Here is a 25669-nt window from a genome sequence, read left to right as displayed (position 1 = left end):
TCGAGAGGGCTTGTACCAGAGCCCAAACTATGTGTGGAGGCAAGTCGGACTATGTCTAGTCGGAACTTTTCTGCCTCACACAACAGCTCGGGCTCCTTTACAGCCAGAGAGGTGACATTCCATGTCCCTAGAGCCAGCCTCTCCAGCCGGGGATCGAACCGCCATGGTCCTCCCCGCCTTTGACCGCCGCCCAGCTCACTTTGCACCCGACTCCTTTGGCCCCTCCTACAGGTGGTGAGCCCATGGGAAGTGGGACCCACGTTTTCTGTTCGGGCTATGCCCGGCCGGGCCTCATGGGTGAAGGCCCAGCCACCAGGCGCTCACCTTCGAGCCCCACCTCCAGGCCCTGTTCCAGAGGGGGGCCCCGGTGACCCGCGTCTGGGCGAGGGAAAACTGGGTCCATATATTTTATTCATCATAAGAGGTCTTCTGAGCCATGCTTTGTCTGGCCCCTCACCTAGGACCCTTTTGCCATGGGTGACCCTATCAGGGGCGTGGAGCCCCAGACAACATGGCTCCTAGGATCATAGGGGCACGCAAACCCCTCCCCCACGATAAGGTGACGACTCACGGAGGGGACTTCCTAACGTGTAATATTTTAAAATGTGCTGCATTGTATAATCTTGCTTTTTTCTTTACTTACCAGATTCAGTGTGACGAGTGCTGCAGGTGGTTCATCTTGTATGTGTCGGGAAGCTTCCAACCGAAGGCTCTTCTTTTGTGTACATGTACAGAGAATAAATTCTGAATTTTTGAAGCTTGCTTGAGGGACATTTTGCTTTACTTTTTTTATTGCTTAATAAGTCAAAGTCCGCTTTATTGTCAATTTCTTCACGTTAAGGCACACAAAGAGATAGAAATTACGTTTCCCACCGTTCCACGGTGACTAGACACAGTACACAACACTCACAATCAAATAGCACAAAGAGTAAAAACGAACAGACAAGACCAACGAATAAGTAATCAAAGTCAAAGTCCGCTTTATTGTCAATTTCTTCACATGCCAGGCACACAAAGAGATCGAAATTACGTTTCCCACCATCCCACGGTGACTAGACAGTACACAACACGCACATCAAATAGCACAAAGAGTAAAAACGAACAGACAAGAGCAACAAATAAGTAATAAGCAAATAACCCAAATAATAAACAATAAATAAATAAATAGACAAACAAGAGCAGCAAACTGGAGCAAGCGCGCTAATAGCAGACAGCCAGATCATAGCGCAAAAGAACAAGACGTCATGTAGCAGTGGGTGGAGGGAATTCAGGATCCGGACAGCTTGGAGCACGAAGCTGTCCCTGAGTCTGGTGGTGCGGGAGCGCAGGCATCTGTATCTCTTCCTAGAGGGCAGAAGTACAAACAAAGAGTGAGCGGGGTGACTCTCATCACACACAATCGCAGCCGCTTTGCGGGTGAGACGGGAGGCGTAAACTTCCTTCAGGGAGGGGAGTGGAGCCCCGATGATTTTACTCGCAGTGGTCACTATGCACTGCAGGGCCTTCATGTTGTACTCAGAGCAGCCACCACCCCACACAGCGATGCAGCTGGAGAGGACGCTCTCAATGGTGCCACGGTAGAATGTGGTCATGACGGCGGGAGGAGCACTTGCCCGCCTGAGTTTCCGCAGAAAGTACAGGCGGCGCTGGGCCTTCTTCGCCAGCGACGCAGTGTTGGTGGTCCAGGAGAGGTCCTCACTGATGTGCACCCCCAGGAATCTGGTGCTACTCACTCTCTCCACCACAGCTCCGTCGACGGTCAGCGGCAGGTGGTGGGTGTGACCCTTCCGGAAGTCAATGATAATCTCCTTGGTCTTGTTGACGTTCAGCAGAAGGTTGTTGTCCCTGCACCAAGCGGCCAAAAGGTCGACCTCCGATCTGTAGTGAGTCTCGTCGCCACCGGTGATCAGACCCACCACAGTCGTGTCGTCGGCATATTTCAGCACGCGGTCACTGGGGAGAAAAGTGGTGTGTTGATCGCATGTCCATCCGCCAGGCGAATAGTGTCGTATAATTCACACAAAGAAGAGACAGAACGAGATCAAGACGGACATTACTGAAAGGAAGCTTTTATACACAAACCGTCATTATGGGGGGCAAAAGAAATGCATATGATGCCGCTTTTAAGCTAAAGGCAGTCGATGTAGATGACATTGTGTTGCGTCACCCTTCTCTTTATTTCATGGTTTAAAACGACCTATTTAACAGTCTGTCAGTGGTAAGTGGAATTTTTTTAGAAATACTATCACATACATTCTAAATAAGATCCTCTCTAATACCTTTAAGAACACATTTTATAATAATCTCATTTTAAAATTTAATGGATCTATTACATACATTTATGAAAAAAGTATTTATTTCAAACTATTATTTTGACTGTATTTAATAATAACTCGAGGGTTTCCATACCCCGATGCTCTACATCGGGCAGTAGGCGGGGGATACCCTGAACTGGTTGGCAGCCAATCGCAACCATTCGCACTCACACTTAGGGACAACTTGGAGAGCTCAATCGGCCTACCAAGCATGTTTTTGGGATGTGGGAGGAAACCCAAGCGCCCGGAGAAAACCCACGCGGACACGGGGAGAACATCCAAACTCCACACAGGAGGAATCGAACCCGCACCCTCCTAACTGTGAGGCGGACGTGCTCGCCAGTGTGCCACCGAGCCGCCCGGGTCATTATCATTTATTTCTATAATACAACACTTACACACTGATCCGTTGGCAACAGTCTCAGCCGGTCGTGAACGGGAAGTTGTGTCACTGACTCAAAGTCCCTCCGCCATCTATCACTCGCTGCTGATAGGTCGTTCGCGAAAATTCACGAATGATTGACCATTGCCAGCCGACACACGTTATGCATTGATGTTTGCGGACATTGGTGTTTGTATTTGTTGGCTTGTAGTTAGTTGATGGTATTATTATATTGAATGTATTTGTGTTTGAATATAAGGTTAAAAAAAAACGTTATGCCGACATTTGTTAATTTTGGGGACACTAACTCGTATAACAACGTAAAACATATATACATATTGTCATAAAAAGCACTTAACCAAATGTCAGATTTTTATGTTTTGTTTGGCGAATATACACTACTCAAAAAAATTAAAGGAACACTTTGAAAACACATCCCGATTTCTAATGGCAGTCAGACTGCCGTTCCCTAGCTTGTAGAGGTCTGTTCATCCCTCCATGGAAATGCCTCCCCGGACCATCACTGACCCACCACCAAACTGGTCATGCTGAATGATTTTGCAGGCAGCATAGCGCTCTCCTTGGCTTCTCCAGACCCTTTCACGTCTATCACAGGTGCTCAGGGTAAACCTGCTCTCATCTGTGAAAATCACAGGGCGCCAGTGGCGGACTTGCCAATTCTGGTGTTCTATGGCAAATGCCAATCGAGCTCCACGGTGCTGAGTAGTGAGCATAGGGCACACTACAGGACGTCGTGCCCTGAGGCCACCCTCGTGAAGTCTGTTTCTGACGGTTTGGGCAAAAACATTCACACCACTAGCCTGGTGAAGGGCTCGGGCAGTGCTCAACCTGTTCCTCCTTGCACAAAGCAGCGGATACCGGTCTTGCTGATGGGATGAGGATTGTCTACAGCTCTGTGCAGCTCTCCTAGAGTAACTGCCTGTCTCCTGGAATCTCATCCATGCTCTGGAGATTGTACTGGGAGACACATCAAATCTTCTTGCAACAGCACGCATGGATGTGTCATCCTGGAGGAGTTGGACGATCTGCGCAACTTCAAAAGGGTTAAGAAATCGCCTCATGCTTTCAGTTGTGATAATGACTCTTGCTAAAGCCAACACTTGTGGAAAAACAGTTAAAAAAGATCAAGAGGGAGGAGCTTGAAATGGCCTCCACCTGTTAATTCCATCAACACCAATGCAGCTGAAAGTGATGAACAACACCCTCTGCCACGTGCCTGACCAAAACCTTATCAGAAAAGTGTAATTGAATTCATGCCATACCCTGATAAAAAACTGTTCCTTTAATTGTTTTGAGCAGTGTAAAAACAAGGAATAAAACACCAGACAAGTTATAACATAAATGTATAATGATAATAATAATAATAAAAGTCCATCTCAAACCAGCAATCTAATGTGAAACTGCAGTAGATATATTGGATAACAATATTTAGGCATATATATAATATATATATGTCATATATGCATACACGTTATTTAAGTAAATCGTAAATCTACATTCTTGCTTACATAGTTAACGCTAGGAGACGCAACACGTTCACTGACTGATCCGTTGATGCACGGGAAGGCAGTTCACCCATTGACTCGTTCGCGAACGGGAAAGTCAAGATTTGTTCCCTCACAGATCCGTTCTCACGATGAACCGGAAATGCGAATCACTCACTCACTCGCAGATTCGTTCACTCGCGGATTCGTTCACTCGCGGATTCGTTCACTCGCGGATTCGTTCACTCACGGATTCGTTCACTCACAGATTCGTTCACTCACAGATTCGTTCACTCACAGATTCGTTCACTCACAGATTCGTTCACTCACAGATTCTTTCGCTGGAGCAATGCAATTCACGACTCCTTCGTGAACGGGAAGTTACGTCATTTCATTCTTCGTTTTGTTTTACGGCGAGGTGGCACCAGCTTCAATGGGCATTACCGACACCTACTGGTTGAAGTCATATGAACTGAAAAAAGAACTAATCACTTTAGGAAGTGATTCGTTCACTCTCGTTCACTGAAAAGATTCGTTCTTCTGAACGAACCGTTCACTCACGAGACAACACTAGCCGGCAGCACCTTCATCATCACAGCTTCCCGTTGCAGACGCTCGTCGTCCATCCAGGCGGAGCAGGAGTTGCAGAAGTTAGCCGGCTCGTGTGCGTCATTGCGCTACCAGTTGGCCGGTGTTACATGTCAAGTTGCTCCCATGTTACGTATCTTGCTCCCCGTCTCGAGTTACGACTGTTATGGTAAAGCGAGTGGCGCAGTTTTTTGTTTCGCGACTGCAGATTCGTCACAAGCGACTTGGAACTTCCTTGATTGCAAAACTGTTCAAATTGTCAATAAAAACGCTGAACGAAACGTCTCGCTTGCATTTCTGACTATAAGTTGTTTAATTGTTTCTCCAAAATGAATGGATAAAATAGGGAGAAAAAATAATAAATTTCCTGATCAAAAACTACAGAGTAAAGGGAAATGTGCTTTCAGCAGTTTGCAAATATATTTTTTAAGGTTGTGTGAAACATAATCATATCAATATAATATCTAGTATTGGAGTGCTTGTGTGGATTGGTGGGGGTGAGGAATGTGCAGGCACACTGCATGAACTTGTTTTCTGCGAAGTGTAGCAAAACAGGCCCAGACGGGGAGTACCGGACGATAACACCTCAATGTCGGTGAGGAACGAGAACAAAGAACAACACCACGTCCAGGTGGTCGGGCTTCGAGAGGAAAAACCCCAACTACTGACCACAGTGATGACACCTCGACGGGGAGGAGATGACCATCGACCAATCATCACACAATATTTTGCATGCTTTAATATTCATATTGTGTTTCTTTAAAACTGGGCAACCCGGAAGAATGTGTCGTCTTTTGGTGGTCACAAAAACGCACAAGTTTTAGTGTGAGGGACCCGGGACCCAGGCCTGTATTAGTGCGCTTTGTTAGGAATAAACAATTGGTAAATTTGGTCTGATTGATCTACTGGTCTTTTCTTTGACAGAACAAACTCGCAAAATTGTTAGGTGCGCCAGTGTGTGGATTGGGACATAGAAACTTAAGTGTTAAGTGTTGATCGCAATTTGGAGTCAGATCAATAGCTAAAATCCGTATCCTAACAAGAGCGAGTTTGTGAAAAATAGACAATCATGGCTTTTGTGTCCCTTTATGATTTTATAAATAAAGACATCACCGATGGTTGATTTTTAATAAATGCCTTGAATTGTAATGTTACCATCTTGTTTCTCTGATGACATGCATGCAGCTTCCACCTGATCAGCTGTGAGATTTTGTTGACATGCTCTGAGGGCCTCAATCAACTCTCCTGTATGAGCATTGGCTTTACGACTCTCCATCCATTCCTTCAGCAGCTCTCTGGCTGTCTCTTCCAGATCTGTTGGAAACCTCATTGAAATGGACTTTAGTTTAGTTTCATTGAAACCTAGTTTGCGTCCTAATTTTCGCCAGGTTGGCCCCAAATTCTCAGCAATCAGGTTCATGGCAATCTCCAGCTTGGCTGAAAAATAAAGAAAGAAAAAGGAGAGGGGAAACATTTTCAGGTGAAATGATGGAAACGTATATGACGTCAAGTCGTTGAATGGGCCATCCCTTGCTCCTGTAAGGAGACGCTAACAGCGAATCAAGTCACTTTATTGAAACGTATTTATTAATTGGTGAAGCGGATCTGAGCGATCCGATTGTACAGGACATCAAAGAGAAATGAATGACATCAGAGAGCAGAGATGGGACCAAGTCACACGTACAAGTCTCAAGTAAGTCTCAAGTCTTAACCTTAAACTCTCAAGTAAGTCCCAAGTCATTTTTTTCTTGGGCAAGTCAAGTCACAAATTATGTCAAGTCAAGTCACAAATTATGTCAAGTCAAGTCCTTAAATAGGTCAAGTCCAAGTCAAGTCACCTTATTATATTAATTTTATCCGCAGAATCTGATCTTAGTAACGTGAAAAGACAAGATATCAGTAACTTTAAGTAACCATCATTGTCCAATGTGTCTAACCTGCTTAAAAAAACATGACAATAATTTGGATTTGTACTGTAATTACTGATATTCAGTAAAATACACCATGGAATCAAATTTAAAGAAATTACCTCATAAAATGATTTAATGACAGCTCAATCTAAACAAATTAACATCCGACAGTGTCTGACACATTTGAGTTGCAAATATGAAAAAAGATTCTGAAAAAAATTTGAAAGAAGAAACACATTCAAGAGCATTAGGAACGTTTTATGCTTTATCTGTAACATCTGGAGACATCAGAGCTCTATAAACTTCAAACGGAAAAAGTTTGAAGTTGTCGTCTGGCTGTCTGAAATGTTTCTGTTGCATATCTTGCACTGTGCTGTCCGTCTTTTGCCGTCATAAAGGTAATTACGATAGCCGAAGGTGATGACTCGCGGTACCGTTCCCGCTGACATGTTTGTGCATGTCTGATATAAAGGGGCGTGATTCTCCAATAAACACCTTAGGTACGTAGAGAGGGCACGACTGATTGATTGACAGGGTAGTGATCCAATCATGACAACGCCATTCTCAGCCTGCGCTCCTACCGTGTTATCGATATTATTTTTTCAAATGTATTATTAATTTTATATTCAAACTGAAAACATAAAATAAATAACACTGAAGTCTTTCAAGTCATCGTGTCTCAAGTCAAGTCCCGAGTCTTTAACTTCCAAGTCCAAGTCGAGTCTCAAGTTTTTTTTATTTTTTGTCAAGTCACAAGTCATCAAAACAGTGACTCGAGTCCAAGTCACAGTGACTCGAGTCCCCATCTCTGTCAGAGAGTGTGGAGGAACAAGTTGTGTGTGGACAGTTTGTTGCTACAAGTACTCCCTCTGGAGTCCTTGCAACCTCCAAGTCCAATAAAGTGCATCTGAATTGGCTCAGAGGTACTTCGGCAGGCAGATGGCCCATCCAGCGCGAGTTGCAGTCAACGATTCAGGTTGATGGTCTGTGAGTGTCAATCCTCACAAAAATATGCGTACATGTTTGTAGCGTCCTAGGCACCCGATGAGCCACTTTCTATGTTTGTCTCGGCGCACGTTAGCATATTAACAAGTTCATTCGTACTTGATTGATTGATATCTTTATTTCGAACATCCAAAACAAATAACACTTTAAAGTGCCATATATAAGTCCATACATCAAACAAACAAAAAATAAAACAACGAAATAAATAAATAAATAAATAAATAAATAAATAAATAAATAATACGTAAATGAGTCGTCACCTTATCGTGGTGGAGGGGTTTGCGTGCCCCTATGATCCTAGGAGCCATGTTGTCTGGAGCTTCATGCCCCTGGTAGGGTCACCCATGGCAAAAGGGTCCTAGGTGAAGGGCCAGACAAAGCACGGCTCAGAAGACCCCTTATGATGAAAAAGAAATATGGATGTCGTTTTCCCTCGCCCGGACGCGGGTCACCGGGGCCCCTCTCTGGAGCCAGGCCTGGAGGTGGGGCTCGAAGGCGAGCGCCTGGTTGCCGGGCCTTCGCTCATGGGGTCCGGTCGGGCATAGCCCGAAAAGAAGACGTGGGTCCCCCTTCCAATGGGCTCACCACCTATAGGAGGGGCCAAAGGGGTCGGGTGCATAGTGAGCTGCGCGGAGGCTAAAGGCGGGGACCTTGGTGGTCCGATCCCCGGCTGCAGAGGCTGGCTCTAGGGACATGGAATGTCACCTCTCTGGCTGGAAAGGAGCCCGAGCTGGTGTGTGAGGCAGAAAAGTTCCGACTAGACATAGTCGGACTTGCCTCCACACATAGTTTTGGCTCTGGTACAAGCCCTCTCGATAGGGGCTGGACTCTCTTCCACTCTGGAGTTGCCCACGGTGAGAGGCGTCGAGCAGGTGTTGGCATACTTATTGCCCCCCGGCTGGGCGCCTGCACATTGGGGTTCACCCCGGTGAGCAAGAGGGTAGCCTCCCTCCGCCTTCGGGTGGGGGGACGGGTCCTGACTGTTGTTTGTGTCTATGCACCGAACGGCAGCTCAGAGTACCCACCTTTCTTAGAGTCCCTGGAGAAGTGCTGGAGAGCGCTCCTTTTGGGGACTCCATCGTTCTACTGGGTGACTTCAATGCTCACGTGGGCAATGACAGTGAGACCTGGAAGGGCGTGATTGGGAGGAACGGCCCCCCCGATCTGAACCCGAGCGGTGTTCTATTATTGGACTTCTGTGCTCGACACGGATTTCCTATAATGAACACCATGTTCAAGCATAAGGGTGTCCATGTGTGCACTTGGCACCAGGACACCCTAGGCCGCAGTTCGTTGATCGACCTTGTAGTCGTGTCATCGGATTTGCGGCCGCATGTTTTGGACACTCGAGTAAGGAGAGGGGCGGAGCTGTCAAATGATCACCACCTGGTGGTGGGTTGGCTCCGATGGTGGGGGAAGATGCCGGTCCGACCTGGCAGACCCAAACGCTCTGTGAGGGTGGTGGTTCACCTCTTTAAGAAGGGGGACCGGAGGGTGTGTTCCAATTACAGGGGAATCACACTCCTCAGCCTCCCTGGTAAGGTCTATTCAGGGGTGCTGGAGAGGAGGATCCGTCGGGAGGTCGAACCTCGGAATCAGGAGGAGCAGTGTGGCTTTCGTCCTGGCCGTGGAACAGTGGACCAGCTCTACACCCTCGGCAGGATCCTCGAGGGTGCATGGGAGTTCGCCCAACCAGTCCACATGTGCTTTGCCTACTCCAAGTAGGCGTTCGACCGTGTCCCTCGGGAGGTTCTCTGGAGGGTGCTTCAGGAGTACGGGGTGCAGAGCCAACTGATAAGGGCGGTTCGGTCCCTGTATCACCGATGCCAGAGTTTGGTCCGCATTTCCGGCAGTAAGTCGGATTCGTTCCCAGTGAGGGTTGGACTCCGCCAAGGCTGCCCTTTGTCACCGATTCTGTTCAAAATTTTTATGGACAGAATTTCTAGGCGCAGCCGAGGCGTTGAGGGGGTCCGGTTGTGGGACCTCAGCATTCGCGTCACTGCTTTTTGCAGATGACGTGGTGCTGTTGGCTTCTTCAGTCCGTGATCTCCAGCTCTCACTGGAGCGGTTCGCAGCCGAGTGTGAAGCGGTCGGGATGAGGGTCAGCACCTCCAAATCAGAGTCCATGGTCCTCGGTCGAAAAGGGTGGAATGCCCTCTCCGGATCGGGGATGAGATCCTGCCCCAAGTGGAGGAGTTCAGGTATCTTGGGGTCTTGTTCACGAGTGAGGGCAGGATGGAGCGTGAGATTGACAGGCGGATCGGTGCAGCGTCGTCAGTAATGCGGACTCTGTACCTTAACCAAATGGCAAAGCTCTCGATTTACCAGTCGATCTACGCTCCTACCCTCACCTATGGTCACGAGCTATGGGTCGTGACCGAAAGAACGAGATCCAGGATGCAAGCGGCCGAAATGAGTTTCCTTCGCTCTCCCTTAGAGATAGGGTGAGAAGCTCGGTCATCCGTGAGAGACTCGGAATAGAGCCGCTGCCCCTCCACGTTGAGAGGAGCCAGATGAGGTGGCTCGGGCATCTCATCAGGATGCCTCCTGGACGCCTCCCCGGGGAGGTGTTCCGGGCATGTCCCACCGGTAGGAGACCCCGGGGACGACCCAGGACGCGCTGGAGAGACTACGTCTCTCGGCTGGCCTGGGAACGCCTTGGGATCCCTCGGGATGAGCTGGAGGAAGTGGCTGGGGAGAGGGAGGTGCGGGAGTCCCTCCTAAAGCTGCTGCCCCCGCAACCCGACCCCGGATAAGCGGAAGAAGATGAAGGTAAAATGAAGGTAAATAAATAAATCAATAAAGAATGCTCGAAAGGAGTAGGAGGAAGCTTAACTTTTTAGATTCCTACCCCTTTCTCACTTTATCCATTAAACCAATGATTCAACATATACTGTAACTACAACAGAACACAAGTAGACACACTTTCACACTTATTTTTCTGTTTCATTTTTACTTGTGTGTAGCCCTTTGGCACTTTTAGCCTTTGTACCCACTAAACAACACATTTTTGTACATTCTTTTAAACTGGTGGATATTTGGACTTCACTTTTGTCTGGACCCTTTCCCCACAGCCTTCATTAAACAACAAAGCTCAGCCATTAGTCCCCTAATAACCAATGTCATCAACCTCTCACTCCAGTCTGGCTCTGTACCCCCTGCATTGAAGACAGCCATTATTACCCCCCTGCTCAAAAAACCCTCGCTTGACCCAGACAACCTTGCCAACTACAGGCCAATATCAAACCTCCCGTTCCTCTCCAAGGTTCTGGAAAAAGTGGTAGCTGCCCTTCACGCCCATCTCACCCGCAATAACATCGCTGAGAAATTTCAATCCGGTTTTCTCTCTGGCCACAACACCGAAACAGCCCTTGTTAGGGTCACCAACGACCTTCTCATGGCTGCCAATGCAGGCTCCTCGTCACTCCTCATTCTGTTGGATCTGCATTTGACACTGTCCACCACAATATCCTCCTTAACCAACTTCACTCCACTGGATTCTCTGGAATTGCTCTAACCTGGCTTCAGTCCTACCTCTCGAACCGAACCAAGTACGTTTCCCTGGGAGGGAAAAAATCAGACACACACACTGTCACCTCCAGTGTCCCCCAGGGATCTGTACTCGGTCCTACCCTCTTCATTTTCTACATGCTACCCCTCGGCAATATAATCAGGAAGTTCGGCATCTCATATCATTGTTACACGGACGACACCCAGCTATACCTCAAACTCAACCCCCCACCCTCTGCAACCCAGCCTCATCCATCTCCCTCATCCATCCTCTCACTGTGTCTGGAGGAGATAAAGGCATGGATGAATCTCAGCTTCCTGCAAGTCCACAGCGACAAATCCCAAGCCATGTTATTTGGCACTCCCCATCAGATCCATACCTGCCCAATAACAAGCATATCATTCACCGGTCACACAATCCCCCTCTCAGCCACTGTCACCGACCTGGGTGTGATACTGGACCCTCAACTCAACCTAGAGTCACACATAAAACACATCTGCAAAACCTCCTTCTTCCACCTCAGGAACATTTCCAAACTCCGCCCCACACTTACCCTGACAGATGCTGAGAAACTTGTCCACGTCTTTATCTCCTCCAGGCTAGACTACTGTAACGCAACGCACTCGTCATCGGGATCCCTAGCAAGAGCCTCCAGAGGCTCCAGTACATCCAAAACAGCGCTGCTAGGATCCTGATGAGGGTGCGGAAAAGCGACCACATCACGCTCATCCTCCGTTCTCTGCACTGGCTCCCCATCAAATTTCGAATTAATTATAAGATCGCCCTCCTCACTCACCAGTGCATCCTCAGACATGCTCCCCCATACCTCAAAGAACTCCTTGCCCCCAAATCTGCCACCCGAAGCCTCCGCTCATCCAATTCTCACCTTCTCCACGTCCCGAAAACCAAGCTGCGCACCATGGGCGACCGGGCCTTCTGCCATGCAGCCCCCACACTGTGGAACTCCCTCCCCGACCACCTAAGAGCACCCCAATCCACGGACTCTTTCAAAACCGGATTTAAAACTCACCTCTTTACTCTAGCATTTCCGTAATTCCTGTTCTCATATCCTGGTTGTCGTCCAGTTGTTTTATACTTTTCCTTGCTTTGTATTCTTGGTTTTACTTGCCATGTAGCACTTTGAGATTCCTCCGAATGTAAAGTACGTTATAAATATAATTTATTATTATTATTATTATTATTATTATTATTATTTACTTGAGTTCCTTACTTAGATTGTTCCATAGTTTGACCCCGGTTATAGTTACCGTAATTTTCGGACCATTAGTCGCTTCGGAGTATAAGTCGCACCACCCATAAAATGCACAATAACGTGAAAAAAAAACATATATAAGTCGCTCCGGAGTATAAGTCGCACTTTTGGGGCAAATGTATTTGTCAAAATCCAACACCAAAAACAGACACGAACCAGCAACAACAGGCTAAACGATACGGTATGCTAACGTGACATACACAAACGAGAGGCTGAGAACGGGCCTAACGTAACATTCAGAGTTATTCAAATGATTATTACATAAATAACACATTTATCAAACCATCTGTGTCACTCCAAATCATAAAATACATTGATCATCAGTGTAAACAATGCTGCGTACGTGCGCCGTCGAACTCGTGATTTGCATGTCTAATTATTCCACAGACCCATATAACGATATATAAAGTATATTTCAAATAACTATCATATAGCAACAATATTACCAAACCATCTGTCACTCCAAATCATAAAATACATCGATCATCGATCGCGTAAACAATGCCGCGTACGCGCGCCGTCGGACTCGTGATTTGCATGTCTGGCGTGATGTGTGCTCACATGCTGTCCATCACAAGCAGAGCTTGTATCCTAAATTGCATTGCTGCCCCTACTGTTTTTTTTTTTCTTTCATCACCACACTAAATTCTCTTCACCAGACTTGTGCTTTTTAAAAACTCAAAAAAACAGCGCTTTCCCCTCCCAGTTGTTGCGTCACGGCCAATGGGGAAATTTAAATCACCCTCGTTCAGTTTAGTTTGAAAATAACTATATTTCTTTTTCAGTTGTTTTTTTTTGTTTTGTTTATTTGTTTCATGAACTTGAATATTGTGCTTTAAAGTGTGAATTGCTTTATTCGTTTTTTCAGTGTATTAAAAATATGTGAGGTGATCAACTGTACTAGTAAGTAATGTGTTAATGAACAAGTAAATTTTTGGGGAAAAAAAACAAATATAAGTCGCTCCTGAGTATAAGTCGCCCCCCCACCCAAACTATGAAAAAAACGCGACTTATAGTCCAAAAATTACGGTATACAGAAATATTTTAAGGTTGTTCTTATGTTTAAGATTTTGAAGTTGTGATTCCCCCTTAACTTATCACCTCCCTCCCGATTCCTAAATAAGTTTTGGATATTTTCTGGTAGTTGTTTTTCTTTTGCCCTATACATGATGATTGCTGTTTGATAAGATACTGTCAGTGAATTTCAATAGTTTGGATTGTATGAAAAGTGGATTTGTGTGTTCCAAGTAGTTGACTTTATGAATAATCCTTATTGCTCTTTTCTGCAGAATGATAAGTGGCTGTAGTGAAGTTTTATAAGTATTCCCACAAACCTCAGCACAGTAATGCAAATAGGGCAAGACAAGAGAACAATAAAGTGTACGAAGTGAATGATAATCCAGTAATTCTTTTGCTTTGTATATGACTGCCATGCTTCTTGAAATTTTAGACTTTACGTGTTTGATGTGTGGCTTCCAACTCAGCCTGTCATCTATTATAACCCCAAGAAATTTGTTTTCCTGCACTCTTTCAATTTCAGTCCCATCTATTTCTATTCGTATCTTTATGTTCGCTTTGCAAAAAACCATAAACTTGGTCTTACTTACATTTAATGATAATTTGTTCCAGTCGAACCACATTTTAATTTTTTTCATTTCCTCATTCAACACTGATTCCACTTGTTGAATGTTGTCACCTGAACAAAAGATATTTGTGTCATCTGCAAAATGTACGAGTTTTAATTCTTTACAGACTTTGCACATGTCATTTATATAAAAAATAAATAATTTAGGGCCTAAAACTGACCCTTGTGGAACACCACAAGATATGTTCAAATATCCAGAGCAGTGATTACCCAACTTTACATACTGTTGCCGTTCTCGCAGATAATCCTTTATCCAGTCTAATACTAATCCCCTTATCCCATATTTTTCTAATTTATTGAATAGTATATTATGATTAATTGCGTCAAAAGCTTTTTTGAGGTCAATGAAAATTCCTACTGTCTGTCGTCTGTTGTCTATTGCATCTGTGATTTCCTCGATTGATTCCATTAATGCCTGTGCTGTTGATCTGTTTACTCTAAAACCATATTGGTTCTTTGCAAATATGTTTTTCTAAAAATCCATCCATTCTTACTGTTAAAAAAATTTTCCAATATTTTTGAGAGTTGTGGCAATATTGAGATAGTTTGTAAAGTTGTGTTTGCTCCCAGTTTTATAAAGAGGAATGACCTTAGCAATTTTCATCTTCTTTGGTAATGTACCAGTTAAAAAGAAGTAATTCGTCTGAGGTTTTTGAAGTCAATCATGTCTCCTAAGAAAGCTAGTGCGTGAGTGAGGAACTTGGGATTTACCTGGTATGGTTTTACTTTTTTTCTTCTTCGTTTTTGCAGCTGTTCAACTGCAGATTGTTTACATAATACACTGCTCAAAAAAATTAAAGGAACCGTTTTTTTATCAGGGTATGGCATGAATTCAATTACACTTTTCTGATGAGGTTTTGGTCAGGCACGTGGCAGAGGGGTTGTTCAACGAGCCAACAACTACTGAACTTCCAGCCACGGAGGTGGAAGAGCGCTCCATAAATAGGACCGGGCGTGCGTAAAAGCTACGTCTGAGCGCCATCCACCGTCCCTGGACAGCCACCCGGGCGAGCGCCGGCCCCCGACTTCCATCCACGGATGTGAGAGAGAGTTCCCGTCGAGAAGGATCGGGTGTGCGTATAGGCCATAATAGTTTTTCAAACCTTCTGTGTCACTCCAAATCATTAAATCCTTCAAACTCTTTGTCCTCTGTGTCACTTACAAACAAAGCCGCTAATGATGCCGGTAGTACATGGGGCCCTTCGTCGTCTTCGTTATCCCGTGATCGAATCCTTTGCCCTTTATGTAAACAACCGCCGCGCAGCACGGGTGACGTCACTTGCAGTTCAAATGACAGTAATCCCGCGCTACATAGCGGTTCGTTTATTGTGGTTTCACTACATCGCGGATTTTTGAAAATTTGTGAAAAAAAATCGCATAAATCGCTCCTGAGTATGTCGCCCACCCAAACTATGACAAAAACCGCAACTTATAGTCCGAAAATTACGGTACTCTAAGGGAAAACCATGGATGAACTAAAAAAATGTTCACGTAAAAAAAAAACTTTATAGGAATTCTATTGCAAATCCACTCCTATAAATATAGAAACATACAAGGAATATAAAAATAAATTAACAGTATGACTAAGAAAAACCAAACAAACTTACTATGCAGATAAATTTACTCGAGCCTCTGGTGACATCAAAACAACATGGAATCTTATCAACCATTTATTACATCGCAAAAAACCTAAAGCATCTACCCCAAGTGAGAACCTGCGTGAAGCTGCCCCCCCCCACCCCACGTAAAATTTAAGGAAAATAGTGTGTTTCGTTTGTGCTTCGTTTGTGCTGGTTTGTGCAGCAAAAATTTTCGTTTGTGCAGCAACGATTTTCGAGTTATAAAAGATTATTTTATAGGTCATCCAGAGTTCACCCAGCCGCCCATCTGCTCAAAATGAACCCAAAATGGTACCGTTCGTTTGTGCTTCGTTTGTGCTGGTTTGTGCAGCAAAAGTTTTGTTTGTGCTGCTCCGGTTTCGTAGATATTAGACATTTATTTGATCGCGATGACGTCACCCAGCCCATTTTCCTCCAAATGGACCCAAAATCGTACCGTTCGTTTGTGCTGGTGTGTGCAGCAAAAATTTTTGTTTGTGCTGCTCCGGTTTCGTAGATATTAGACATTTATTTTATCACGATGACGTCACCCAGCCCCCCATTTTCCTCCAAATGGAGCCAAAATGGTACAGTTTCTTTGTGCTCGTTTGTGCTGCTCCGGTTTCGTAGATATTACACATTTAATTTATAGCGATGACGTCACCGTATTTCGTCGCAAATTTCAATTTCCTGGAGTGCTCCTGATGCAAGACGAATACGAGGTATGTTCTTAGCATTTTTTTTCTTTTTAGCTTACAAAAAGCTTTCACTGCGGGAAATGGCTTTTAGTACGAGGATATTTCTGTAATTATGTTTTTATCGTGCTCATTGATTAATTTCCTCGTTATCAATAAGCCTATATGATCTTTTTTTTCCAATTACATCTGACGTGAAAAAGGTTCACCGCTACCTAAATTACCTGGTGAGTCTATGTCTGTTCCAAAACACTAATTAATGCAACAATTAATACATGTATGTGAAGTTGATGACAGCCAGAAAAAGAAACTTGAAAACATGAAAAAATAACTTTATTTGTCAAAGGGAACCTTAACACTTTTTTTCATCATCACTGCACTTTGTAGAACACAGCATGTGGGAAGATCTTAGTATTTATTAATGCTGCTTTCACTCCACTTTCCAGGTCATTATAGCTCTCCCAGGCATATGCAGTCCTCCTGCAGTGTGCCACATAATGCCCAAGAGAATCCTGGGTCGGTCCTGGTTCAAAGGCAATGACTGCTCTCAAAGTAAAAGTCTTTTCTTTTAGCTCCAGACTGGAGGGAAATTCAAGCAAGGCAACTTCCTTGCAACTGCTACCAAGGTCAGTGTCAATCCACACAAACTCTGTGTGGGTGAACTCTGGATGACCTATAAAATAATCTTTTACAATTCGAAAATCGTTGCTGCACAAAAGAAATTTTTTGCTGCACAAACGAAGCACAAACGAAACAGACTATTTTCCTTAAATTTTGCGTGGGGTGGGGGGCCAGCTTCACGCAGGTCAAGTGAGATGCTGGTGAAGAATGGAGCCTATTCTAACCCAATAGATATTTCTAATGGTTTCAATGATTTCTTTGTAAATGTTGGCGCTGCCTTGGCATCTAGCTTCTCAACCTCTGATACAAGCCCCTGTTGCCTAATTAAAGGGCAGTTTCCTTCACTCTCCATTCTTGACCTAGTGTTGAGGAAGTCTACAGCATTGTCATGAGCTTGAAAAACTCGGCCCCTGGCCATGACGAGATCAGAAGCATACTTATTAAGAAAACCATTAATTCAATAATAATCGCACTAACACACATTTTCTCCTTATCTTTAAAATCTGGCATCGTACCCCAAGAACTAAAAATTGCTAAAGTCATTCCGTGTGGCGCGGCGGTTGTTTACATAAAGGACAAAGAATTCGATCACGGGATGACGAAGATGACAAAGGACCCCACGTACTACTGGCATCATGAGCGGCTTTGTTTGTGACACGGAGGACGAAGAGTTTGAAGGATTTAATGATTTGGAGTGACACAGAAGTTTTGAAAAACTATTATGGCTTTTACGCGCACCCGGACCTTCTTGACGGGAGCTCTCTTTCACCTCCGTGGATGGAAGTTGGGGGCCGGCGCTCAGCCGGGTGGCTGTCCGGGGACGGTGGATGGGGCTCGGACATGGCTTCTACGCCCGGTCCTATTCTATGGAGCTGTCTTCCACCTCCGTCACTGGAAGTTCAGTAGTTGTTGGCTCGTTGGCATACTAGATCTCTGCAGCGCACGCACGGCGTTGTTGACATAAAGAACGAGGAATTTGATCGATGGATTTAATGATTTGGAGTGACACAGATGGTTTGATAATATTGTTGTAATATGATAGTTATTTGAAATATACTTTATATATCGTTATATGGGTCTGTGGAATAATTAGACATGCAACTTACAACGGGTCCGATGTCAGCATAAGCGGCGCATACGCGGCATTGTTTACATAAGAAATGATCGATGGATTTAATGAATTGGAGTGACACAGATGGTTTGATAAAAGTGTTATACTTACTTGAATAACTCTGAATGTTACGTCAGGCCCGTTCTCAGCTCCTCGTTTGTGTATATGTCACGTTAGCATACCATATCGTTTAGCCTGTTGTTGCTGGTTCATGTCTGTTTTTGGTGTTAGATTTTGACAAATAAATTTGCCCCAAAAGTGCGACTTATACTCCGGAGCGACTTATATGTTTTTTTTTCACGTTATTGTGCATTTTATGGGTGGTGCGACTTATACTCCGGAGCGACTTATAGTCCGAAAATTACGGTGTGTGTGTATGTGTCTGTGTATATATATATATATATATATATATATATATATATATATATATATATGTATATACACACACACACATACATATACATACATATATGTGTATATACATACATATATGTATATATACATATATGAATATGATGAATTAATCACGTTATTGTGCATTTTATGGGTGGTGCGACTAATACTCCGGAGCGACTTATAGTCCGAAAATTACGGTGTGTGTGTATGTATGTATATATATATATATATATATATATATATATATATACATATATACACACACACACACACACACACACATATATGTGTATATACATATATGAATATGATGAATTAATATTTAGCTTGTTATGCTTTTGTTTATTTATTTATTTTTTCAAACACTTGAGAGACATTTGCCTACACAGCACTTTGTTGTATATATAACAGGGGTGGAGCTTTCTACAAGCCCTAGGCTTCGTCTCCCTCCTTGCACTGTTATTGCTGTAATAATATGTGCTAAACAATATTTAAAAAAAAAAGTGTCATGGAATGCTGTGTTCTTCCTCCTCCATGCAAACCGCCCCTTTTTATGTCCAAATAACTAAATTTTTGTTTCATCAGTCCACAGCACCTTATTCCAAAATGAAGCTGGCTTGTCCAAATGTGATTTAGCATACCTCAAGCGACTCTGTTTGTGGCATGTGTGCAGAAAAGGCTTCTGCCGCATTATTCTCCCATACAGCATCTCTTTGTTCAAAGTGCACTGAATAGATGATGCACATTGTCACCATCTGCAGCAAAATCATGCTGTAAGGTCGTTGGAGCTGCTCTGTAAGTTGACTTTGACTGTTCTCACCATTCTTCACCTCTGTTTAGCTGAGATTTTTCTTGGCCTGCCACTCCGGGCCTTAACTAGAACTGTGCCTGTGGTCTTCCATTTCCTCCCTATGTTCCTCACAGTGCAAACTGACAGCTGAAATCTCTGACCTAGCTTTTTGTATCCTTCCCCTAAACTATAACGTTGAACAATCTTTGTTTTCAGGTCATTTGTCAGTTGCTTTGAGGCTTCCATATTGCCACTCTTCAGAGAAGATGCAGAGGAGAACAACTTGCAACTGGCCACCTTAAATACCCGTAACTGGAGATGTTTTGTCATAAAGAATGGTTAAAATACCTTCAACCAGGATCCAGACTCTCATTGGAAGCTATAGGAAGCGTTTAGAGGCTGTTATTTCTGCAAAAGGAGGATTTTCCTGTTGGGGTGCCCAAATTTATGCACCTGCCTATGTTTGTTCAAGTCATGATTGCACACTTTCTGTAAATCCGATAAACTTCATTTTAAATCCATAAACTTCATTTAAACTTCAATTCAACTTCTCAAATATCACTGTGTCTGTCTGTTATATGATATATTTAACTGAAATTGCTGATGCGAACAACCAATAATTTAGAAAGGAAAATTATGAAAATGATCAGAGATGCCCAAACTTTTGCATACGACTGTATATGAAAATATTTCTAAAATAAATCATTCAATGAAGGTGTGCCTTATAATCCAGTGTGCCTTTGAGTGCAGAAAATATGGTTGATGTTTTATATTTTGAGACTCACAATTTTTTCAAGTACAAAACTTTTGACCCAATCGAACTCCATACATTGTGCTTTGCTCACCATGCTAGTGTTTTACTGAAGCACTGAATATAAGTGCACACCAAACATAGGGTGAGCAGCAGCCAGCTTCTATATCCGTGTCATCTCGCTGCTCCAGCTTTTAAGCGTGTACCGCAGACTTATCCACGTTAGGGCAAAACTCTGATGACAAGAAAATAAATGATTCAACATTAAATGTCTGACACTGTGCTAATATTTCAACGTAAACAATGATGCCATTTTGGTACCATTCAACCGCTGAAAAAAAAAGCTTAAATATTTTTTTAAGAGTTTTTCAGAAAAAAGGTCAAATATCTCGATTGCGCCAAAAAGGCTGGCAACATATTTGATGTGAACGCTGTTAAAATGAAATCGGTCACATAGGTACAATGCAAATGATCCCACATTTTTAAGTAATTTTTCAGATAATTAATATATTGTTAAGATTGTGAATACGAAGTGGATGTTAAAAAAAAAATCAGCTTTTCCCAAAACAATGTTGCCGGTAAAACATGACAAAGAGAACATCATGTTTATGGAGGTAGATTGGGGTCAAATATTTTCGTACTTGGAAAAACAAAACTTGTACTTGAAAAAAATCTGACAATAAAAGTGCTGAGCTCGAAATTTGAAAAATAAAACAATGTATCCCCCCCAAAATATATATACCGTATTTTTCTGACTATAAGGCGCGTTTTTTTTCATAGTTTGGGGGGGGCGACTTGTACTTAGGTGCGACTTATATGTGTAATTATTCACAAATTTTTACTTGATCTTGATCATTAACACATTACTGACTTACGAGTATAGTTGATCACTTCACATGTTATTTTCACTTTAAACCGCATGAGGGCGCACTATGGCTGTGGAATAATTGGAGCCTCACTGACAATGAGTTCCATTCACTGACTTCCAGAGTCAGGAGATTTTATGATTTGGATTGACACAGATGGTTCGATAAACTTGTTATTTATGTTATAGTTATTTGATATATAGTTTATTTAGAGTAGCAACGTCTATATTGTTAGATTTCAGTAGTTTCCGATTGTCTAGCAAGGCTGTGAAGGCAGCGGGGGGGGGGGGGGGGGGGGGGATCCAGGGCGCTTGCGTATAGCACCGTGTTGGCTCGTGTTGAGCTCTTGTTTTGTAATATAAAGAACCGGTCACAAAACCCACGTATTGCCTGGTACTTTGGTAAATATAATACAAGATACAATACAATATAGTTATATATGTAGATCTGTGGAATAATTGGAGCCGCAACTGACGACGAGGCTGACAACAGCTGGTTTTTTTTTTTTTTTTTTAAGTGACAGTGGATGAAAATTCCGATGGATTTAATGATTTGGAGTGACACGGATGGTTCGTTAAAATTGTTGTTTATATTACATTTATTTGATATATCTAGTCTGAGGTCAAAAGCTTTTTTTTTTTTTTTTAAGTGACAAGACGAAGATTCTGATGGATTTAATAATTTGGAGTGACACGGATGGTTCGATAAAATTGTTGTTTATATTACCGTTATTTGATATATACTTTATACATTGTTATATGGGCCTGTGGAATAATTTGAACTGCAACTGACGAGGAGTCCGACGTCAGCAGCGCGCCGCACATGCGCCGTTGTTTACATAAAGTACGAACAATTTGATCGATGGATTTAATGATTTGAAGTGATAGATTGTTTGATAAAATTGTTGTTTATATTATAGATTTTTTGATATACAGTTTATGTATCATATGAGCCTGTGGAATAATTTGAACTGCAACTGACGACGAGTCTGACGTCAGCGGCGTGCCGCACAGACGCCATTGTTTACATAATGGACGAAGAATTTGCTCTATGGATTCAATGGACAGAGTTGGTTTGATAAAATTGCTATCTATATTGTGGAATAATTTGAACTGCAACTGACGACGAGTCCAACGTCACTGGCCCGCTGCACACACGGTGTTGTTTACTTAAAGGATGAAGAATTTGATCAATAGATTCATTTATTTGGAGTGACAGAGATGGTTTGATAAAATTGTGGTTTATATTATAGTTATTTGATATCTAATTTATATATATCGTTGTACGGGCCTGTGGAATAATTTGAACTGCAACCGACGACGAGTCCGACGTCAGCAGCGCGCCGCACACGCGGCGTTGTTTACAGAAAGGACAAAGAATTTGATCGATGGATTCAATGATTTGGAGTGACAGATGGTTTGATAAATGTATTATTTATGTTAGTTATTTGAATAACTGTTAATCTTATGTCCGGCCCGTTCTCAGCTCCTCGTTTGTGTTTATGTAACGTTAGTATATCGTATTGTTTAGCCTGTTTTTACTGGTTCATGTCTGTACTTGGCGTTGGATTTTGTCAAATAAATTTCCCCCAAAATGCAACTTAAACTCCAGTGTGACTGACATATGTTTTTTTCCCCTTTATTGTGCATTTTATGGCTGATGCGACTTGTACTCCAGAGCAACTTTTAGTCCGAAAAATATGGTACTTGTTTGAAGTTTTTTTTTTAGAGTTGAAAATAATTTTGCTTGGCCTTAGTAATTTTTGGGGATAAACTATTAATTTTCAGGTTTCACCTCAATTTATTTTTCAAGATTTGAAGTCTTCTTTTTTTCATTTGAATGTTCACTTTTTTTTCAGATTCAACTCTTGTTTTTTCCAGATTGGAATTTTTTTTATTTTTTATTTAAGGTTCAAATCAGGGCGGCTCAGTGGGGCACTGGTTAGCACGTCCGCCTCACAGTTAGGATGGTGCGGGTTCAATTCCACCTACGGTCCTCCCTGTGTGGAGTTCGCATGTTCTCCACGTGCCCACATGGGTTTTCTCCGGGCACCCGGGTTTCCTCCCACATCCCAAAAACATGCTTGGTAGGCCGATTGAGCACTCCAAATAATCCCAAGGTGTGAGTGCGGATGGTTGGTTGTCTCTGTGTGCCCTGCGATTGGCTGGCCATCGGTTCAGGGTGTCCCCCACCTACTACCCGATGACCGCTGGGATAGGCTCCAGCACGCCTGCGACCCCCGTAGGGACAACGGAACAGAAAATGGATGGAAGGTTCAAATCATCTTTTTGAATCGCACACTTTTAACCCAAATCTGGCGCGGGGGCGTGGAATCACAAGTGACAGCTGAACCAGAAGGCTTTGAACCACTCCAGCGAGACAGCGCCTTCAGAGAACGTAGGAACTAAAACTAATTTAACTTGACACCTATAGTATGCATTGGCAGCCTTAGAATTGATGCCAGTCACAAATCTATATTTAAATACCCATTTTGGACAGTGCTGAGCACCAAAAGAGATTTAAGGTCAATTGATTTAGACACATTTTGAATGTGAATCTGAAAATATAAAACATGCCACTAAAAAAAAGATGTCAAACCTTGAAAAATAAATTGAGGTGAAACCTGAAAATAAATTATTTTTTCAAAAAAATTATCAAGGCGAAGCAAAGCTATGTTTACCTCTAAAATGCTTTCAAACAATTATTTTTATTTTGAATACGTTGTTTTATTTTTCAAGTTTTAAGCTCAGCACGTTTATTTTCAGATTTAAGTTTAATTTTTTCCAAATACGAGTTTTGATTTTTCACGTACAAAACCTTCGACCACAATCTACCTCCATACATGTTTTTCTATTACCACGCCGTAAAAGTCTGGTGGGGGAAAAAGGTGAAGGGTGGGAATGAAACGATACCTTTCTCCGTTTGGCTGAGTTGGATGCCAGCACATTCCGGTGGTGACTGAAAGTTGTTCAACTGCTCCGATAGATCCTGTCGTTTTATGTGTTTGAGAAGTTCCGACAGCAGTTCTGTTTTATCTTGCCTTAGCTCACCTCTCTCGGTTAGACACTGGAACAATTTGTATCCGCTGTCGATCGTTTCCGACACCCTTTTTCCAACTTTGTCTAGGCACAGATACTTGAGTCCGTCAAGCTCTTCGGTGGTAATACGACTGGATATATCCAGTAAAAGTGCATTGAAATTCAAAGACTCCATAGCTTGGACACGGAGAAGTCTTTTTTACTTTCACTTCCGCGTGCTTAGTCAATACTGTCCCTTAATGGCGAAGTTGAAGAACGGTCGACGCATTATAATAAAAACAAATTTGGCTTCTCATAGGACTTTTAACTGCACACTCAGTAAATGTCCAACAAACGCGCACTGAAGTCACAGTCATCATACGTGGACACCAATAGTATACAATCAGCCCATCATAGATATCCATAATAATTGTAGTCACCAGTGTCGTCGCGGGTCGGCCATCTTAGGACAGAAGACCGCTCTGGTGGCCATGTTGTTCGGTTGAGGAGATGGAAAGCCAGCAGCAAACCTCAATATTTATTATTTTATATTTAGAATTTTGTGGTTGAAAATATTAAAAAAATATTGTTGTGGTTTTGTTTCCCCCAAACTGTACAAGCAAAAACTAAACCTTGAAATTATATCAAATCCCAGCCTCTGCCAGTCTTGAAATGTTAAAGTTTACGTATCACGTTAATGAATTCTTTTGTTTTACGTTTTATTCATTCAGTTGTGATCTACATAAAGTGGAACCGCGATGCATTTGTCTGAATTCTTCGTTTTGATTGCATTACAGGTCCCTCTTTCATACTTGTTCTGAGGTGCGGCTCAGAGTAAGTCTTCTTCTTCTTCTTCGTTGGGGTTTAACGGCAGCTTGCATCCTATTAGTTGCATTGCCGCCCCTACTTTTTTTTTTTTTTTCACATCACAACACTAAATTCTCTTCACCAGACCAGTGCTTTTTAAAAACTCAAATAACCAGCGCTTTCCCCTCCCACTTGACCCTACTTCCAGAATGGTTTTCACCGATATTTCCTCAAGCCCTTCTGTCCGCAGCTTCCCCACCAACTCAACCCTTTGCCCATAATATTTCCTACAGGAAAGCAGCGCATGTTGCACCGTCTCCTCCTCCTGACACTCAGAGCACAGCCCATCCCGGTGTTTCCCCAGAAGGTGGAGAGTGCTGTTAAGAAAAGTATGTCCTATCCTCAGTCTGGCAAAAAATCCAACAAGTCATTTTTCAGTAAATAAGGGTTCAAGGGTTTTCTTATTCAGCTCTTCAGAAACAAAAAAGGAGAAGAGTTTTCTGGGTTACATGTTTAAACATTTGCTTGGTAAAAGCAGTGAATGAAATAATTAGGTCGTGAGGGAAAGAGATGCTTTCAGGCTTTCTGACTTCATCCTTCCTTTTCCACCCTCCTCTCCCACACTCATGAACTGACTCAGCCACTCTACTACACACTGAGAACAGGTGCCTCCCTTTGCTCTCCTGCTCCCACCGCTGTTGCCACTGCAGCATCACTTCCCTCCACACAATACTTTTACCCTCAGACTTAGACAGCGCTATGTTGGTCTCCACACACTCTTTTTTCACTGCCTCTTTTGCCAGTTTGTCAGCCCTCTCATTCGCCAGGATACCCACATGTGCTGGAACCCACATCAGTGCTACCTTAACCCCCCTCGCTGCGA

General features: G+C 43.2%; 2 protein-coding genes across 5 annotated transcripts; both read right to left on the bottom strand.

Annotated features, from left to right (window-relative positions):
* Positions 1 to 962: 962 nt before the first annotated feature.
* On the bottom strand, positions 963 to 5914 carry LOC147058904 (uncharacterized). 4 transcript variants are annotated; one of them, XR_015065609.1, is made up of 2 exons: positions 4533 to 4755; positions 963 to 1953 (listed from the first exon to the last, which is right to left on the bottom strand). XR_015065609.1 is itself a non-coding variant. In XM_085906983.1 (2 exons), the coding sequence occupies exons 1-2, from the start codon at positions 4826 to 4828 to the stop codon at positions 1053 to 1055; spliced, it is 966 nt and encodes a 321-aa protein (XP_085763109.1). In that variant the 5' UTR covers positions 4829 to 5914; the 3' UTR covers positions 963 to 1052. The 4 variants fall into 4 exon arrangements, 2 of the variants coding, with proteins under 2 accessions (XP_085763109.1, XP_085763108.1); XR_015065610.1 differs by lacking the exon at positions 4533 to 4755 and adding an exon at positions 2714 to 3592; XM_085906983.1 differs by lacking the exon at positions 4533 to 4755 and adding an exon at positions 4764 to 5914.
* On the bottom strand, positions 5905 to 24398 carry fadd (Fas (tnfrsf6)-associated via death domain). Its single transcript, XM_085906984.1, has 2 exons — positions 23875 to 24398; positions 5905 to 6227 (listed from the first exon to the last, which is right to left on the bottom strand). The coding sequence occupies exons 1-2, from the start codon at positions 24173 to 24175 to the stop codon at positions 5917 to 5919; spliced, it is 612 nt and encodes a 203-aa protein (XP_085763110.1). The 5' UTR covers positions 24176 to 24398; the 3' UTR covers positions 5905 to 5916.
* Between the last annotated feature and the right edge of the window lie 1271 nt (positions 24399 to 25669).

Source organism: Syngnathus leptorhynchus, chromosome 3, assembly GCF_054491065.1.
Source record: "Syngnathus leptorhynchus isolate UIUO chromosome 3, UIUO_Slep, whole genome shotgun sequence".
NCBI lineage: Eukaryota > Metazoa > Chordata > Actinopteri > Syngnathiformes > Syngnathidae > Syngnathus > Syngnathus leptorhynchus.
This window is presented reverse-complemented; position numbering and strand designations above follow the sequence as displayed.

Bases quoted from the DNA above. Each gene is read 5' to 3' on its own strand.
- LOC147058904 (XM_085906982.1), bottom strand. From the start codon at position 4,297: ATGGGTGAACTGCCTTCCCGTGCATCAACGGATCAGTCAGTGAACGTG. The intron at 1,954-4,226 runs GTAAGCAAGAAT...TTTTCTCCCCAG, and splicing joins CGTCTCCTAGCGTTAACTAT to TGACCGCGTGCTGAAATATG.
- fadd (XM_085906984.1), bottom strand. From the start codon at position 24,175: ATGGAGTCTTTGAATTTCAATGCACTTTTACTGGATATATCCAGTCGT. The intron at 6,228-23,874 runs GTATCGTTTCAT...TTTATTTTTCAG, and splicing joins ACTCAGCCAAACGGAGAAAG to CCAAGCTGGAGATTGCCATG.